The sequence below is a fragment of the Schistocerca gregaria genome, chromosome 1, assembly GCF_023897955.1.
Source record: "Schistocerca gregaria isolate iqSchGreg1 chromosome 1, iqSchGreg1.2, whole genome shotgun sequence".
NCBI lineage: Eukaryota > Metazoa > Arthropoda > Insecta > Orthoptera > Acrididae > Schistocerca > Schistocerca gregaria.
The window spans coordinates 1,136,452,798-1,136,471,844 of NC_064920.1; the positions used below are offsets into that span (position 1 = coordinate 1,136,452,798).

Consider the following 19,047-nt stretch of genomic DNA (forward strand, 5'->3'; position numbering starts at 1 on the left):
AATTGAAGACATCTGGTCAATGGTGGCCGAGAAACTGGCTTGTCACAATACCCCAGTCACTACTCTTGATGAACTGTGGTATGGTGTAAGCTGCATGGGCAGCTGTACCTGTACACGTCGTCCAAGCTCTGTTTGACTCATTTTCCAGGCGTATCAAAGCCGTTATTATGGCCAGAGATGGCTGTTCTCGATACTGATTTCTCAGGATCTATGCATCCAAATTGTGTGAAAATGTAATCACAAGTCAGTTCTAGTATAATATATTTGTCCAATGAATACCCGTTTATGATCTGCATTTCTTCAAGCTGTAGCAATTTTAATGGCCAGTAGTGTAACTGCCGTTTGCGACATCAATGGTGTCAAGCGAGACCTAATTGGAGGACAGGGTGGAGGTCTGTTGTGATTTCTGGTGAGAGGTGGTTCAGACTCTGTGCCGTGACGACCGCGCGTTGGATAGGAGGCCAGTTGAGAGCCTGCAACAACTCTCTGCGCCTGCTAGGCTCATTGAAAGTACACCTGTGGTCTGGGGGGTGATTTCTTATGGCAGCAGAAGCAGTGTCGTGGTTATCTCACGCACCTTAGCTGCAAATTTGTGTTTCAGTCTGGTGATTCGATTTGTTTTGCTGTTATTCATGAACAGCATCCCTAGGGGTCTTTTGCAACAAGGTACCACTCACCCACATACCACTGTTGTGAACCAACAAGCTCTACAGAATGTCGACATGTCGTCTTGGCCTGTTCTATCACCAGATGTGCCTCCAGTCGATCAAATTTGTGACATCGTCGCACAACTCCAGCACCATCCAGGACCAGCATTAACTGTCCCTGTACTGACCGACCAAGTGCTACAGGCATGGCTCTCCGTCACATAAATTGACATCCGGCGCTTGTACAACACGATGCAAGCATGTTTTCATGCTTGCATTCAACATTCTGGCAGTTACTCTGTTATTCATTCACCAGAATGTCACACTTGCAATGGCTTATCTTGCGTTAACATTAACCTGCGATCTTGCAGTGTTTATCACTTAATTAAATATGTTATCTAGGCAAATGTATCCCCGAAATTGCATTACTCTACATCAATTATTTTTGATGTTGCAATTTTTTTCCCTTCAGTGTATGTTCTCAGCATTTTCCGGTTGGAGACATAGACCGAACATCAATTTTTGTAAGTCAGCATTAACGAAGATGTTGGATTACGAAAGATGCTTTATCATAACACAAACTTCCCTTCTTGGTTGTTTGAAAGTAAAACAAAATCGAAGTTATAGTAACGAGCCCAAATGCATTGCATTACTGGATGAAATATGCATTTAAGATGAGAGAACTGTTTGAAAATTCTTTCCTAACACCATGTTACTAACGAAAGCACTGTAAACGTTTTTGTTTGGAACAACTGCTGCGTTCGCGCGACAGAAATTAAGAACAAGAAGGAATCGTGATCAGTAGTATGCTAATGTACTATGGCATCTAACAAGGCGGTGCCGGCTTCAAAGCAGCTTATAGCTTATGTGTGCAGAGCCATCTCCCCTTATTGTATTTCCATAGTGAACTGATACGGATTATAATCTGAATAAATTTGGTTGACATGGTAACAGAATCCACTGTGTTTAGTAATCGCCGCATGTTACATGATTTAAGGGAAATACACTTCTCTAATAAAGATACGAATTAGTGACGACAATTGTATTTCTATAGACGAAATATCATACATTAATTTATACAGGGTGTTCCGAAACTTTCCGTTCAAATTAATACTGAAGGTAACGACCATCAAACCAAATAGCTGACATAACTGAGAAATCGCGGTTTTTTAACTTTCATTGTTAGGGTTAGTAGGAGTGTTACACGAAGTTGGGTTAGTTGGGTTTGGTTTCTTTGTGGCATGTGGCGTCGTTCGGCGTCGTGCGGCGAAGAACCACCGTCATATGGTTGAACTGTATCATCGCAGGTAGCCGCAGCGATGTGCGTATCGTCATGGAGCCACTCCAAGGTGAAGTTCCATGAAAATGGTTAACGCTGACCAATAGCCTTGGAACAGTCCAGTCATAATTGTATTACTAAAGAGTTGGAACATGAATTGTGAATTAAAAGCTGCTTGTAACCTGGATAATAAAACCAAATAATCTTCCAGAACAGTGCCTCTTTGTAAAAAGCCATATTCAGTAATAACGTCTGGAAGAAGTGGGGAGAGCTACCGTCTGAAGGTAAAAAAGTGCAATCAAGATTGCGGAACCACGGCAGTCAATTGTGTCGGTGTCACTGACTGAGACTGTGCACTGACATTCAAATATCGACAATTAGCATGTCTGGACAGATATGGATCCGCTAGCTACTCAACCTCGTCCTCATCAGAAACAATTCGGTGTTAATGTGGGGGCCGGCATCCTCGGTGACATGTTGATTGGGCCATACATTTCTTCATTTTGTCAACGGACGGAGAAATTACATCTTCGTGGAACATGTGTAGCCTGAACTGCTGCATGATTGTCAGACAATGGATGTACTTCCAGCACGACGGGGCATTAGCCCATTGCAGGACTGGTGTGAGGAATCATCTGAGAGCAAATTTAGGGAATCAATGGATAGGACGAGGTGGCCCAGTGACCTGGCCGCGCAGGTTAGTTGACCTTGTGAGGTAACGGGCGAGTTGTGGCGCCATGAAAATATTCTAAGTTCGCAGTTGGCGTGGCCGCAAGGGTCGCTCGGAAAGCTGGGGCTCGTCAGAAACTGCGTGGTGCCAAACATTAGCCGGAGCAAGAGGAGTAGCCCCAGCTCGTGGTCCAGTCTGGCCGCATGGCTGGGAAATCCATGTTGACGCTGTGTGGGGGAATGGTATTTGTGTCGATAAAGATTTGTATGCCAGGACTGCCAAAGATGGCGGACTTCGTGAAATCTTAATGACAGACATTTCACAGTTCATGTAGAAATTAATAATAGCCAGGGGAATCATGATACCTTAAAAAGGAACATGTACATTACAATTATTTGCACAACGATTCTGATGGTGTATTAAGATTTTCAATATCTTCATTAGTTGAAGGTTTAGTATCTGACTGTCAACTATACAAGTAACACCCAGCAAGAATTTCTAAAATCTAAACGGTTCATCTGATTTTGTCGATCAACATGTCCTTAGAATGCTATTAGTGTAAACCTAAACTGGTGTGAATTACAGGCATGTAACTCGAATAGTACATAAATTAGTGGAGGTCAAAATGGCCGATTACTATTGATCGCGTCAGGCCACAGTTACACGAAAAAACGGTAGCAGAATGCTTATAAATGTATTTATTTGTCTACGTCTTTGCATCCGATATATACTGTCTATAAAGAAATTGGTCTAATATTTACTGTGTTTTAGAAAGAACAGAGACATTAGGCTTCTAGATTACATTGATTCTATTCCTATGATATAAGTTTATTTAATTTGTTTATGTATTTAATAATGTGTAGTTTATGATCCAGCTACAGGAATATTTACTTAATTTCAAGTTACATAAAGCTAAATCCAGTCTTTCGTATGTGTTTCAATATGTTTGTGAGTCTGCGTTGGCTTGGAGACATAGCGGCAGCGCTCTAGCCAATCACAGCGCCTGTTGCTACGATTGGCGACTACTGAAGTCAATGGAGAGACTCTACGGAAGTGCATGAGGAGCGCCGGGTCACACAGGGCATGGGGGAGTGCTGGAGGGGAAGGAACGGCAGACAGTTGCAGGAAATACTTGGAGAGTGTTCAGCAGTTTTCGTGTGGTCGCGAGAGATATAAATATTTCGTAGTGCCGACTTGTGTACTTCTGAGATTTCTGTGACTTCTGTAGTGAAGACGTAGTATGCGTTTAGAGTGAATATCTTGCCAGCCATGTTTTTGTTCGTAACTGATTACGTGAAGTAGGAATCTACTGTTCGCCTGTTATCCTACTAATATGTTGTGTAATTGCTGGACCATCGACATCAATAAGTGTTTTGCTGTAATAAACGGTATTCTTAAAGGTACTTCTGCTATCGTACTCATCATTTAAAGTCGATAAAATCAGTGCCTGCAGATTTTATTTAATTGCAATCTTTCATTTACTAATTTCAATGTTATATTCAACATTCGCAACTGCCGAGTGACAGGAACCTTCGACCATTCGATTCATGTGTATATTCATATTGTATACTGTAGACTCAGATAGAAACCCAGTTCTAAGGAAAGAAGGGAAGGCAGAAAGGTGGAAGGAGTATATAGGGGGTCTGTATAAGGGCAATGTACTTGAGGACAATATTAAGGAAATGGAGGAGGATGTAGATGAAGATGAAATGGGAGATACGATACTGCGTGAAGAGTTTGACAGGGCACTGAAAGACCTGAGTCGAAACACGGCCCCGGGAGTTGACAACATTCCATTAGAACTACTGACGGCCTTGGGTGGGCCAGTCCTGACAAAACTCTACCAGCTGATGCGAAAATGTATGAGACAGGCGAATAACCTTCAGACTTCAAGAAGAATATAATAATTCCAGTCCCAAAGAAAGCAGGCGCTGACAGATGTGAAAATAACCGAACTATCAGTTTAATAAGTCACGGATGCAAAATACTAACGCGAATTCTTTACAGACGAATGGAAAATCTGGTAGAAGTAGTTTGGATTCCGTTGAAATATTGGGACACGTGAGGCAATACTGACCCTACGACTTATCTTAGGAGCTAGACTAAGGAAAAGCCAACCTACGTTCCTAGCAGTGTAGACTTAGAGAAAGCTTTTGACGATGTTGACTGGAATACTCTCTTTCAAATTCGGAAGGTGGCAGGGGTAAAATACAGGGAGCGAAAGGCTATTTACAGTTTGTACAGAAAACAAATGGCACTTATAAGAGACGAGGGGCATGAAAGGAAAGCAGTGGTTGGGAAGGGAGTGAGACTGGGTTGTAGCCTATCCCCGTTGATCTTCAATCTGTATATTGAACAAGCAGTGAAAATGCGGAATAGGTATTAAAATCCACAGAGAAGAAATAAAACTTTGAGGTTCGCCTATGACATTGTAATTCAGTCAGAGACAGCAAAGGACTTGGAAGAGCAGCTGAGCGGAATGGACAGTGTCATGAAATGAGAGTATAAGATGAACATCAACAAAAGCAAAACGTGGATAGTGGAATGTAGTCGAAGTAAGTCGCGTGATGCTGAGGGAATTAGATTAGGAAATGAGACACTTAAAGTAGTAAAGGAGTTTTCCTATCTGGGAAGCAAAATAACTGATGATGGTCGAAGTAGAGAGGATATGAAATGTAGACTGGCAATGGGAAGGAAAGCGTTTCTGAAGAAGAGAAATTTGTTAACATCGAGTATAGATTTAAGTGTTAGGAAGTCGTTTCTGAAAGTAATTGTATTGAGTGTATGAAAGTGAAACATGGACGATAACTAGTTTGGTCAAGAAGAGAATAGAAGCTTTCGAAATGTGGTGCTACAGAAGAATGCTGAAGATTAGATGGGTAGATCATATAACTAATGAAGAGGTATTGAATAGGGTTGGGGAGAAGTTTGTGGCACAACTTGACTAGAAGAAGGGATCGGTTGGTAGGACATGTTCTGTGGCATCAAGAGGTCATCAATTTAGTATTGGTGGACAGCATCAAACCAGTCTCAGGACTGAAGACCACATCAACAACACTTTAGACGGAGCAGTATTTTGCTTGTAATGCGGTAACTACGTATCCCAGTCCATAGACAACGAAACCAGCCAAAACATTTAATATTTCAACTCTGAGTCTAAGAGTACATAGTTGAGGGTCATATTTTTAATTGAAAGCCCGCAACCGTTCGTGTCTGGATTTATTCTTCTGGGAACATATGAAACATTTGGTTAGGGAAACAGAAGAAGACATGAGCAGTGGCACTGCCATTGCTTTTGGTATGACTGTAGACACTTCAGTAATATTCCAATGTACACATCAACCATTGGTCCGACTAAGCGCTGATTGCATACACGCCAATTAATGCTCATTGGAGTTGTTCCTGTTGCCAGGGATTTAATCAGAATGACCAACTACCATTGTTTAAATCACCCCTAGCATCAGAAATTGCCGGCAGAGTCCACCTGTACGTTACCTAAACATACAATGAGGTGGCATAAATCATGGGATACCTCCTAATATCGTGTCGGGCCCTCTTCTGCCCGGTGTAGTGCAGCAGATCGATGTGTCATGGACTAAACATGTCTTTTTGGAAGTTCCCTGCAGCCATACTGTCTCTATAGCCATCCATAGTAGGGGAACTTCACGAACTGATCTCTCTATTATGTAACATTAACATTGAATAGGATTCATGTTGGGCGATCTGAGTGGACAAATCATTCGCTCGAATCGTCCAGAATGTTCTTCAAGCGGAACAGGAACAACTGTGACCCGATGATATAGCGCATTGACATGCACACAAATTCCATTTTTCTTCGGGGACTCGAAGTAAATGAATGGATGCAAACCGAGCGAGGTGGCCCAGTGTTTGGCACACTGGGTTAGCATTTCGCAGGACTATGGTTCAATCCCGCGTCCGGGCATCCTGACTCACATTTTCTGTGATTTCCCTACATCGCTTCAGGCAAATGGCAGAATGCTTCCTTTGAAAGGGCACGGCCGACTTCTTTCCCCATCTTTTGGGACCTACTACCTCGCTGTTTGGTCGCTTCCCGCTAATCAACCAAAAAAAAAAAAAGAAAAAGGCTGCAAGTGGTCTCAAAGTAGCCGTACATAACCATTTTCAGTCAATGGTCGGTTCAGTTGGACCAGAGTAGACCGTCCAACATTCCATGTAAAAACAGGCCACGCCATTATGGAGCCACCACAAGTTTGAAGAGTGTCTTGTTGACAGCATGGTCCATGGCTTCGTGTGGTCTACCCCACACTGGAGCCCTGCCATCAGCTCTTACCAACTGCAGCCGGGACTCATCTGACTAGGGGACGGTTTTCCAGTCGTCTGGGATCCAACCGATATGTTTACGAGCTCAGGAGACGCGCTGCAGGCGATGTTGTGCTGTTAGCAAAGGCACTCACATCGGTCTTCAGGTTCGTCGTCGATGACACAATCGCAGGCGCAGCGTCAAGGGTAACCGCAGCCATGGTCTCCGACCTTATGGTCCATGGTGCTCCGAACGTCGTCGAACTGTTCCTACAGATGGTTGTTGTCTTGCAAACTTCCCCATCTGTTGACTCAGGGATCCGTTACAGCCATGAGGATAAGATGCCTGTCATCTCGACTGCTAGTGATACGAGGCCGTTTGGATCCGGCACGGCGATCCGTATTACCCTCCCGAACCCACCGACTCTATATTCTGCTAACAGTCACTAGATCTCAACCAACGCTAGCAGCAATGTAGCGATACGATAAACCGCAATCGCGATAGACTACAATCCGACCTTTATCAAAGTCGGAAACGTGAGGCATCACAACAGCGTTTCACCAGGCAACACCAGTCAGCTGCTGTTTGTGTGTAAGAAAAGAAACTTTCCTCATGTCAACGTTGTAGGTGTCGCCACCGGCGCCAACCTTGTGTGAATGCTCTGAGAAGCGAATCATTTGCATAACACAGCATCTTCTTCCTGTCGGTTAAATTTCGCGTCTGCAGCACGTCATCTTCGTGGTGTAGTAATGGCGAGTAGTGTAATTAAACAGGCTAGTGTCCCATAATAAAAGTCATGCTGCAACACCACAGTCCGCGGATTAAATTTGACTGTAAAGACCTGTCTCGTCGTTGGTGTTTTATGCTTCGCAAACGCAGTATATTGTACTACAACGAGCAGGAATACGGCTCTTGGTTACCTGATAGCTGATCCCTTCAGCCTGCACCAGTGTCGCTCGGGTAGGCAGTACGAGGAGGAAAAGCGCCGTGACGTTGAGCACCTGTATGACCACGTAGCGTACGAAGATGGTGCTGGAGGTGGCTGTGTGGAGCATGTAGCTGCAGAGGATGAGCGTCATCAACAGCAGGCACAGGCCGCAGGCGAGCGTATGCTCGTGGCAAGCCGTCCAGTCGGACGACACGTCGCACAGCTGCCGGTACGTCACGCGCAGGTCGGCGATGCCTGCGCAGCTGGGAGCTTGTCGACCGCTGCACGTCACTGCCCATCTGTGGCCAGTCTCCATCCCGCGGTTTCGTCCCGTCTGCCCTCTCCCAGTCTTCAGCAATTTGCCCTTACAAATCCAAGTTTTAGGTACGTGTTTCCTGGCGTAATATGTTGTCTGTTTCAGGCTGGGGTCTCCCAGTGGAAAGTAGAGCGGGGATGCAGTGTCTTGCGCGGGTACAGCGCAATTACGCCAGACGACTTCTCGGTGACGATTTCTGCATTTTTCGGTGCAAACGGACAAAGCGAGGCACTTCCTCAACTGGGAAAGGCGCATAGCGATCACGGAAACACAACAGGTGAATCTTATGCAGCAGGTGACCAAGAGGAAGACGTGACCGTGGCCGCAGAGGGTTCTTACGCCCTCCCGCTCATTCCTGTCTGTCAAGAGGCAGTAGACGAGAAGTGGAATAAAGACGAGTAGGAACAGCGAAACTGTCAGTATAGCGAAGAAACGAATTCTGCGGTAGGAGGTAGCGGGGAAGGTGTCGATGTAGCGTTCGATGTCCTTGTCGATCTGGCCGAGAGTGGACAGCAGGGCTTCGTACTTGGGCTTGTTGTAGAGGAGGTCGCTGAGGATGGCCACGGCGACGGTGGCCACGGAGGCGCCGAACTTGAGGGCGAGCAGGAAGCGCTCCCTCTGCGGGCGATCGCCCGACACGATGCTCCAGAAGCTGCCCGCGAACAGCGACGCGTGGCCCAGCAGGGCGACGAGGCAGTAGCCAGAGTCCAGTGACGACCGCTTCAGCTGGAAGGGCTCCGAGGTCGGAGCGGTCGTCGGTAGCCAGTAGGGAAGCAAGCCGAAAGCCTTGCACAGCAGCCACATCGGTCGAGCCGCAGCAATGAAGCTCTGCGTGTTTCTGAAACAGTAAAATGTATTTGTACTAATGAGACAAGTGTCGTGAGACAGCGGTATGCACATATACAGGGGGCGGTATTATCGCTTATAGAAGGTACACTACGTGATCAAAAGTATCCGGACCTGGCTGAAAATGACTTACCAGTTCTGGGCGCCTTCCATCGTTAATACTGGCATTCAGTATGGTGTTGACCTACCCTTACCATTGATGACAACTTCCACTCTCAATCAGATGCTGGACGAACTTCCTGGCAGATTAAAACTGTGTGCCACACCGAGACTCCATCTCGGGGCCTTTTCCTTTCACGGGCAAGGGCTCTACCATCTGAGCTACCCGAGCATGACTCACGCCCTGACCTTACAGCCTTACTTCTGCCAGTATCTCGTCTCCCACCTTCCAAACTTTACAGAAGCTCTCCTGAAACCTTGCAGAACTAGCACTCCTTGAAGAAAGGATATTGCGGAGACATGGAGTGGTAGTTCTGCAAGGTTCGCAGGAGAGCTTCTGTAAAGTTTGGAAGGAAGAAGACCAGATACTGGCAGAAGTAAGGCTGTGAGGACGGGGCGTGCGTCGTGCTCGGGTAGCTCAGATGGTAGAGCACTTGCCAGCGAAAGGCAAAGGGCCCGAATTCGAATCCGGTCCGGCACACAGTTTTAATCTGACAGGAAGTTTCATATTAGCGCACACTCCGCTGGGGAGGAAAGTCTCATTCAGGTGCTGGAAGGATTCTTGGGGAATGGTAGCCCATTCTTCACGGAGTGCTGCACTAAGGAGGGCTATCGATGTCGGTAGGTGAGCCCTGGCACGAAGTAGGCGTTCCAAAACATCCCAAAGGTGGTGTATTGGATTCAGATGAGGCCGTGCATTGTGAACAGGTGCCCGATCATGTTGAAAAATGCAGTCGTTATCCCCAAATTGCTCTTCAACAGTGGGAAGCACAAAGGTGTTTAAATCATCGATGTACACCTATACTATGATAGTGCCACGCAAGACACAAGGTGTGCAAGCCCCCTTCATGAAAAACACGGCAACACTATAACACCGCCGCCTCTGATTTTTACATTTAGTACTACACATGCTGGCAGATGACGTTCACCGGGCCTTTATTATACCCACACCCTTCCATCGTATCGCTACGTTGTGTACCGTGATTCATCACTCCACACAACGGTTTTCCACTGTTCAATCGTCCAATGTTTACGCTCTTTACACCAAGCGAGGCGTCGTTTGGCATTTACCGGCGTGACGTGTGGTTTATGAGCAGCCGCTAGACCATGAAATCCAAGTTTTCTCGTCTCCCGCTTTGTTGTCATAGTACTTTCAGTCCCCTGATGCAGTTTGGAATTCCTGTGTGATGGTCTGGATAGATGTCTGCCTATTACGCATTACGACCCTCTTCAACTGTCAGTGGTCTTGGTCACTTGACAGACGAGTTCGGCGTGTACGCTTTTGTGCTACACGTTTCCCTTCACTATCACATCGAAACAGTGGACCTAGTTTTGTTTCGGAGTGTGGCAATCTCGTGTACAGACGTATGACACAAGTACACCTGACCACGTTCGAAGTCCGTTAGTTCCGTGGAGCGCCCGTTCTGCTCTTTCATGATGTATAGTGACTAGTGACTGCTGAGATCGCTGATCTGGAGTACCTGGCAGTAAGTGGCAGCACAATCCACCTGATATGAAAGACGCATGTTTTGGGGGTGACCGGATACTTTTGATTACATAGTGTATGAAAGGGCAGTGCACTGGATGAGCTGTCACTTATACTCAGGTGGGTCACGTGCAAGTGTTTTGTAACACCTATTTTCGACCTATTTTGAATCTGTATCGATATTTCTTTAACAGTTTGTAGTGTTTCTTATATAGACTGTTGTATCTGTTACGGAAATTCTTTGACTATGTATGTATATATTAAAGTTATGTGAACTTTTGAACGATGTTGTTTAAAATGTGCTTGTGAATTTAAATAACTACTGAAATGATTGTTACACAGGGTACTGCAGATGACTTGGTCCATAGTCAGGGAACGTGGTGTTGAATGTAAAATGTGTCGGGAAGCCCCACAGCTACGGAACTAGCCTGGCGGAGTGGAAAAGGTGTGGTAGGCGCGCGTGGCAACTCGTCCTTTGTGATGGGTGAGAAGTCTGGGCTGAGCAGTGCTCTGGTTAACACCTCGCTAGCAGCAGGAGATCACTGTGGCTCATATTCTTGGAGTTTTGAGGCCAGAAGAGCTTACGACCAGTATGTATGGGCCTCGGATGCTGTATTTGCTGATGTTTTTATCATGGCATGGTTTGTTGCTACTAGAAATATACAATCTCTACCCCAAGAAGATCAGTTATAGGGCCTGGACAGGAATTCCATCCTAGAGAATTTAATTCCGAGTGTCCTTGTTTATTATGAAGGACGTATTCGGCAGCTATAAAAATAGTTTCAAATATTTGGCTGTAAATGGACCAGACATTATTGAAATTGGTTGATTTTAATAATAATCATAGTGTTGCTAAAACCTCTATCTTGAACCCGTGATTATCCCAAATCACAAATCTGGACAGGAAACCCATCCTAGTGAATTTAATTACAAGAGCCCTTGTTTATTGTCGGAGGCTGTGGTCGAGCGGTTCTAGGCGCTTTAGTCCGGAACAGCGCTGCTGCTACGATCGCAGGTTCGAATCCTGCCTCGGGCGTGGCTGTGTGTGCTGTACCTAGGTTAGTTAGGTTTAAGTGGTTTAAGTAGTCCTAAGTCAAGGGAACTGATGACCCCAGATGTTAAGTCCCACAGAACTAAGAGCCATTTGAACCATTTTTTGTCCTTGGTTATTATGGAAACGCGTCTTCGGCAGCTATAAAAAGAGTGTTGTGATTGGTTTCTAATGTGTAGAGTTATAATATTTAAAGTTCAGTTTTATACTTTAAGAAATACTCCGCTCCCAGTACTATTTTAAATCAGTCTGCAGTTATTTTCTTAAACAATGTGCCTTACTTGAAAAGCTCCCTAAAATAGTAAATACACTCCTGGAAATGGAAAAAAGAACACATTGACACCGGTGTGTCAGACCCACCATACTTGCTCCGGACACTGCGAGAGGGCTGTACAAGCAATGATCACACGCACGGCACAGCGGACACACCAGGAACCTCGGTGTTACCCGTCGAATGGCGCTAGCTGCACAGCATTTGTGCACCGCTGCCGTCAGTGTCAGCCAGTTTGCGTAGCATACGGAGCTCCATCGCAGTCTTTAACACTGGTAGCATGCCGCGACAGCGTGGACGTGAACCGTATGTGCAGTTGACGGACTTTGAGCGAGGGCGTATAGTGAACATGCGGGAGGCCGGGTGGACGTACCGCCGAATTGCTCAACACGTGGGGGCGAGAGGTCTCCACAGTACATCGCTGTTGTCGCCAGTGGTCGGCGGAAGGTGCACGTGCCCGTCGACCTGGGACCGAACCGCAGCGACGCACGGATGCACGCCAAGACCGTAGGATCCTACGCAGTGCCGTAGGGGTCCGCACCGCCACTTCCCAGCAAATTAGGGACACTGTTGCTCCTGGGGTATCGGCGAGGACCATTCGCAACCGTCTCCATGAAGCTGGGCTACGGTCCCGCACGCCGTTAGGCCGTCTTCCGCTCACGCCCCAACATCGTGCAGCCCGCCTCCAGTGGTGTCGCGACAGGCGTGAATGGAGGGACGAATGGAGACGTGTCGTCTTCTGCGATGAGAGTGGCTTCTGCCTTGGTGCCAATGATGGTCGTATTCGTGTTTGGCGCCGTGCAGGTAAGCGCCACAATCAGGACTGCATACGACCGAGGCACACAGGGCCAACACCCGGCATCATGGTGTGGGGAGCGATCTCCTACACTGGCCGTACACCTCTGGTGATCGTCGAGGGGACACTGAATAGTGCACGGTACATCCAAACCGTCATCGAACCCATCGTTCTACCATTCCTAGACCGGCAAGGGAACTTGCTGTTCCAACAGGACAATGCACGTCCGCATGTATCCCGTGCCGCCCAACGTGCTCTAGAAGGTGTAAGTCAACTACCCTGGCCAGCAAGATCTCCGGATCCGTCCCCCATTGAGCCTGTTTGGGACTGGATGAAGCGTCGTCTCACGCGGTCTGCACGTCCAGCACAAACGCTGGTCCAACTGAGGCGCCAGGTGGAAATGGCATGGCAAGCCGTTCCATAGGACTACATCCAGCATCTCTACGATTGTCTCCATTGGAGAATAGCAGCCTGCATTGCTGCGAAAGGTGGATATACACTGTACTAGTGCCGACATTGTGCATGCTCTGTTGCCTGTGTCTATGTGCCTGTGGTTCTGTCAGTGTGATCATCTGATGTATCTGACCCCTTCCTAGGACAATGAATTCAAGGTGTTCTTATTTCAATTTCCATTAGTGTATAATCATAAATGAAAAAGATGATTAATTGTTGCATTTATGCACATTGATCTGAACTACGAAGTGTTATCAGTATTAATTCCACAAGAAATTGGCTGTACTTGAATTTAAAGTTGTGTTGGAATTTGCACATGCAATTTTATTTTGAAGTTAAAAGACTGCTTATAAAAACACATTTCTTATTTAAAGAGTTATAGTTTGTTGTGCTTTACATGATTAACAATGAAGCAAAGCAAAGGCTCCTTCAGAGCAGTGTAGTTAGGTTTCCATTCTGTTTAGTTGCTTCAAACCGAGTTTAAGAAACAACTGTTCAGTGCGTTATCTTTTGTAATACAAGTTGGTTAATGCACAGGCATAGAGACCCTGTACTAAGGAATGAAATTATAGAGTGTGATCATCATAAGACCACCCTCATTTAAATTCATAATCATTTCAAGCTTTCCCCTGTTCAGTATTGCTACCAGTTTCATGTGTGTCTGTAGTTGGTGTAATAAGCTGTTGCTCCTAGTTCATTTAAGGTATGTGTTAGTGAAGAGGCATGTGTTACTGTTTACTGTCTCATTGGCCAATTTCTTGTCTGAATTAATTGTTAGGAGCATACTTATCTACAAGGTTAGGTTACTGTGCTGTAGTGTGAAAGAGTTTAGCGTGTGGTTTAAGAAAGGTTAGTTTAGCCTTAGCACAGCCTTCTGCTTTATCATTCTGCTTGACACAAAAATGCCTAATTAGGCTGGCTACCGGTATTAATATTACAATTGTTGCAACTTGATTTTGCGCTTGGACAACGTTTGTTTGTGACCCACCATTTATTGTTGGTTATACTGTTCTGGAGTGTTTCGGAGACGAAACCCAGTTTGGTTGTTCATTAGGTTATCTAACGGTCACAACTTACAAAAATTCCTCGCAGAAGTACAAGGTTAGCATCGAGTGTCCCTTAAGGTGGTCGGTGTTACCGTCACATTTTCCGGCGTGATTGTGGCCCCACGACGGGAACTGAACTATCTCTGAACGCAGGATATTGGTCGAAGCTAGACATATGGGACATTCTCTTTGGGAAATCGTTAGGGAATTTAGTATTCATAGATTCTAAGTGTCAAGTATTTGCCGACAATACCAAATTTCAGGCATTACCTTTCACGCCACGAACAACGTAGTGGCTGACAGCATTCACATAACGACCGGGATCAACTGTGTTTACCTGGAGTTGTCATTGCTAACAGACAAGCAACACTGCGTGAAATAACCGCAGGAATCGAAGTGGACGTACGACCAATGTATCGGGTAGGACAGAACGTCGAAATTTGGCATCAATGGGCTATGGCAGCAGATGTTCGACGCGAGTGTCTTCACTAACAGCGCGACATCGCCTGCAGGACCTCTCCTGGGCTATGACCATATCGGTTAAACCCTAAACGACTGGAAGACTGTAGCCTGGTCATTTTTTTTAGGTCATCAGTCTTCTTACTGGTTTGATACGGTCTGCCACGAATTCCTTTCCTGTGCTAACCTGTTCATCTCAGAGAAACCCTTGCAACCTGCGTCCTCTATTATTTGATGGATCTATTCCAATCTCTGTCTTCCTCTAAAGTTTTTGCTTCAACAGCAGCTCCCTCTAGCACCATGGAAGTCATCCTGTTATCCTTATCAGTGCTTTCCACATGTTCCTTTGCTCTTCGATTCTGCGTGGAACCAGCTCATTCCTTACCACCTAATTTTCAACATTCGTCTGTATCACCACATCTCAAATGCTTCGATTCTCTTCTGTTTCGGTTTTCCCACAATCCATGTTTCATTATCATACAATGCTGTACTCCAGACGTACATCGTCAGAAATTTCTTCCTCAAATTAAGGCCGATTTTTGATATTAGTAGACTTCTCTTGGCCTGGAATACCCTTTTTGCCACTGCTAGTCTGCTTTTGATGTCCTCCTTGCTCCGTCTGTCACTCGTTATTTTACTGCCTAGGTTGCAACATTCCATAACTTCATCTACTTCGTGACCATCGATCCTCAAATTAAGTTTCTCGCTATTCTAGTTTCTAGTACTTCTCATTACCTTCGTCTTTCTTCGATTTACTCTGAATCCATACTCTGTATTCATTAGAATGTTCATTCCGTGCAGCAGATCATGTAATTCTTCTTCACTTTGACTTAGGATAGCAATGTCATCAGCGAATCGTACCATGGATACCGCTTCACCTTGTATTTTAATTCCACTCCTGAAACTCTCTCTTATTTCCATCACTGCTTCCTCGATGTACAGATTCAACAGTGGGGGTGAAAGACTACATTCTTCTCTTACACCCTTACGAGCTCTTCGTTCTTGGTCGTCCACTCTTATTATTCCCTCTTGGCTGTACATTTTGTATAGGACCCGTCTCTCCATACAGCTTATCCCTATTTTTCTCAGAATTTCGAACATATTGCACATTTTACATTGTCGAATGCTTTTTCTAGGTCACCAAATCCTATGAACGTGCCTTGATTTTTCTTTAGTCTTGTTTACATTATAACCGCAACGTTAGAATTGCCTCCCTCGTGCTTTTACCTTTCCTGAAGCCAAACTGATTGTCATCTAGGGCATCCTCAATTTTTTTTCCATTCTTCTGTAATTTATTCTTGTCTATAATTTATTCTTGGATGCATGAACTGTTAAGCTGCTTGTGCGGTAATTTTCGCATTGGTCAGGTCTTGCCCTCTTCTGAATCGGGTGGATGATGTTTTTCCGGAAGTCAGATGGTATGTCGCCAGACTCATACATTCTATGTACGTGAATAGTGTGTTGTTGCCACTTCCCCCAACGATTTTAGAAATTTTGATGGAATGTTGTCTCTCCCATGTGCCTTATTTGATCTTAAGTCCTCCAAAGCTCTTTTCAATTCTTGTTCTAATACCGGACCCCCTGTCTCTCCTGAAACGACTCCTGTATCTTCTTCTATCACATCAGACAAATCTTCCCCCTCATAGAGGCTTTCACTGTATGCTTTCCACCTCTCCGCTCTATCTTCTGCATTTAACGGTTAAAAAAAACCTTACTTTTAATGTCACCGAAGGTTGTTTTGACTTTCTTGTATGCTGAGTCAGTCCTACCGACAGTCATTTCTTTTTCTATTTCTTCACATTTTTCATGCAGTCATTTCGTCTCAGCTTCCTGCACTTCCTAATTATATTATTTCTCAGCGACATGTATTTCTGTATTCCTGAGTCTCCCCGAACGTTTTTGTACTTCCTCCTTTCATCGATAAATTGAAGTATTTCTTCTGTTACCCGCGGTTTCTTCGTACTTACCTTCCCAGCTTCCGTTATCGCCCTTTTTGTGGATTTCCATTCCTCTTCAACTGCACTGCCTACTGAGCTGTTCCTTACTGCTGTATCCATAGCCTTAGATAACTTCAAGCGTATCTCGTCATTCCTTGGTATTTCCGTATCCCACTTGTTTACGTATTGCCAGCCAAAGTGGCCGAGCGGTTCTAGGCGCTACAGTCTGGAACCGGGCGATCGCTACGGTCGCAGCTTCGAATCCTGCCTCGGGCATGGATGTGTGTGATGTCCTTAGGATAGTCAGGTTTAAGTAGTTCTAAGTTCTAGGGGACTGATGACCACAGCGGTTAAGTCCCATAGTGCTCAGAGCCATTGAACCATTTTTTTTCTTTACTTATTTTTTCTTCCTGACTAATCTCTTGAACTTCTTCCTGACTAATCTCTTGAACTTCAGTCTATTCTTCATCACTACTATTTTGTGATCTGAGTCTATATCTGCTCCTGGGTACGCCTTACGATCCGGTATTTGAGTACGGAATCTCTGTCTGACCGTCATGTAATCCTAGTGAAATCTTCCCGTATCACCTGGCCTTGAGGTTATCAAATTATTTTTCACGGCTTTCCTAACTGTACTGGAAAGGTGTGAGAAGAACTGAGTGAAAAACAGCATTAACAACATATTCTCAATACAGATTCGGTTTGTTGTGGTATTTATAAAAGACTCTTACATGAGTGAAGTTCTGTGTGTAGCATTGGTAACAGGAAACTCGCATTGTGGATTCGGATAGGTAACAACTTGGAATTTGTTTCTAAACATTTAATTCTGTGTTGGTAGTTGTATTCAAGTTCCTCAGGTTCGGTTGTTATAGAAACTTAATTAAGCAGAGTTCATACGCTGGAGCGGAGGATATTGATAACTGCTCTAGAGGTAAGGTCAGCGGACTTTAGTAGGTTGGACCAGTGCGGCTGGCCTTCGAGGATGCAGTACTGGCATGCAGATCGATATCCATTAAGTACCACTTACCACTGTAAACATCCTTTTATAGTAACTGTGAGAACAGCACCGATAAGAAGGCTTTTGCGTTCCAGATTCTGTCAGAGTCGGCCGACGTAATTTTGTTGTGTTTGACATCGACACAACTGTTAGATTCACAGTTTAAATTAATCTGACCACAAGAAGGTTTCAGAAAAGTTATATGTTTCTCGATGACTCAGTATCAACCGATAACTTGTTTTGCTAAAGTACTGCCGTATTTTTTTCACCTATTCCATTCATTTAATCGGTATACCCACCTAATCATCAACATTCCTCAACATATCGACATTTCGGAGGCCTCTCTTCTTTTCTAATCTGAGGTGTTACCCATCCACGTTTCTCTTTCATACACGACTTCACTACCGACAACCACATATAGAAAAGACTTCCACATCAAGTTGATTTTCTTGCTATTGCGAATGTGCATTTTAGATCGCCTCTACAACTTCGCACATCGCCAGTGTTATGCAGTCCAAACAACAAAATTCATCTACTACTTTCAGCGTTTCATTTCCTAAACTGATTCTCTTAGCATCGCATGATTTAATTCGACTACAAATCATTACCCTGCTTTCACTTCGGTTAATGTTCAGCTTATAATCTTTCTTCAGGACACTAACCATTCCGTTCAACTGGTCTTTTAAGTCTCGGACATAATTACGGTGCCAATGGCAAACGTTAGAAACTTTTGTTTCTTCTCCCCGAACCTTAAATTCCTATCCAAATTTCACTTTTTGCTTACTGTACAGACTGAATAACTTCAGGGGTGGGCTGCACTCCCCTCTCAATCATAGCTTTCCGGTTCTTATAACTGCCGTCTTGTTTGTACACAATTCCGCAATAACTGTTTGTTCTCTGTATTTTATCTCTGCTACCTTTTTCTTAACAGTATACTTAATTTTCAGCATTCCTCCATAACATCTCAGAATATTCTTTCTCAAGTCAAGATCTGTGTATGATACTGACAGTCATTTAGGCGATGACTGCTCTCTTCGTCTGACCTGGTTTCTATTTTATGTCCCCCAGGCTTTGACCGCCATTCGTTGTTTTGTCTCCAGATAAGAGAATACTCTCAGATTTTCTAACACACGATATCCAATTTTAGTGCCAAATTATTTGATAATTTCATTTCTGCTGCTTCTCAATGCTTTCGACTTTCTTTAGATTGTTATTAATGCGTATTTTTGCTTAGTCGACCGTTCCACTCAGTAGATCGTGTAGGGCTAGTTCGATGACAGTTATCGAAGGAAGTGGAGACTTATCACTTTTTGGGACTGGTAATCAATGCCCAGCTGATGTGGCTTCCCCATTTTCACCACCTTAAAGCAAAGAGGCTGGTTACAGTAGAGTGCACTTCACTGCAGCAGCACCAGCTGGGATAC

General features: G+C 44.8%; 1 protein-coding gene across 1 annotated transcript in view; it reads right to left on the reverse strand.

Annotated features, from left to right (window-relative positions):
* The window catches only part of LOC126318397 (uncharacterized), a 40,718-nt gene that overhangs the window by 9,503 nt on the left and 12,168 nt on the right, over positions 1-19,047 (reverse strand). Inside the window, exon 2 of the mRNA XM_049993380.1 lies at positions 8,649-8,960. Coding sequence (XP_049849337.1) covers positions 8,649-8,960 — 312 coding nt within the window. The remainder of the gene's footprint in view (positions 1-8,648; positions 8,961-19,047) is intronic.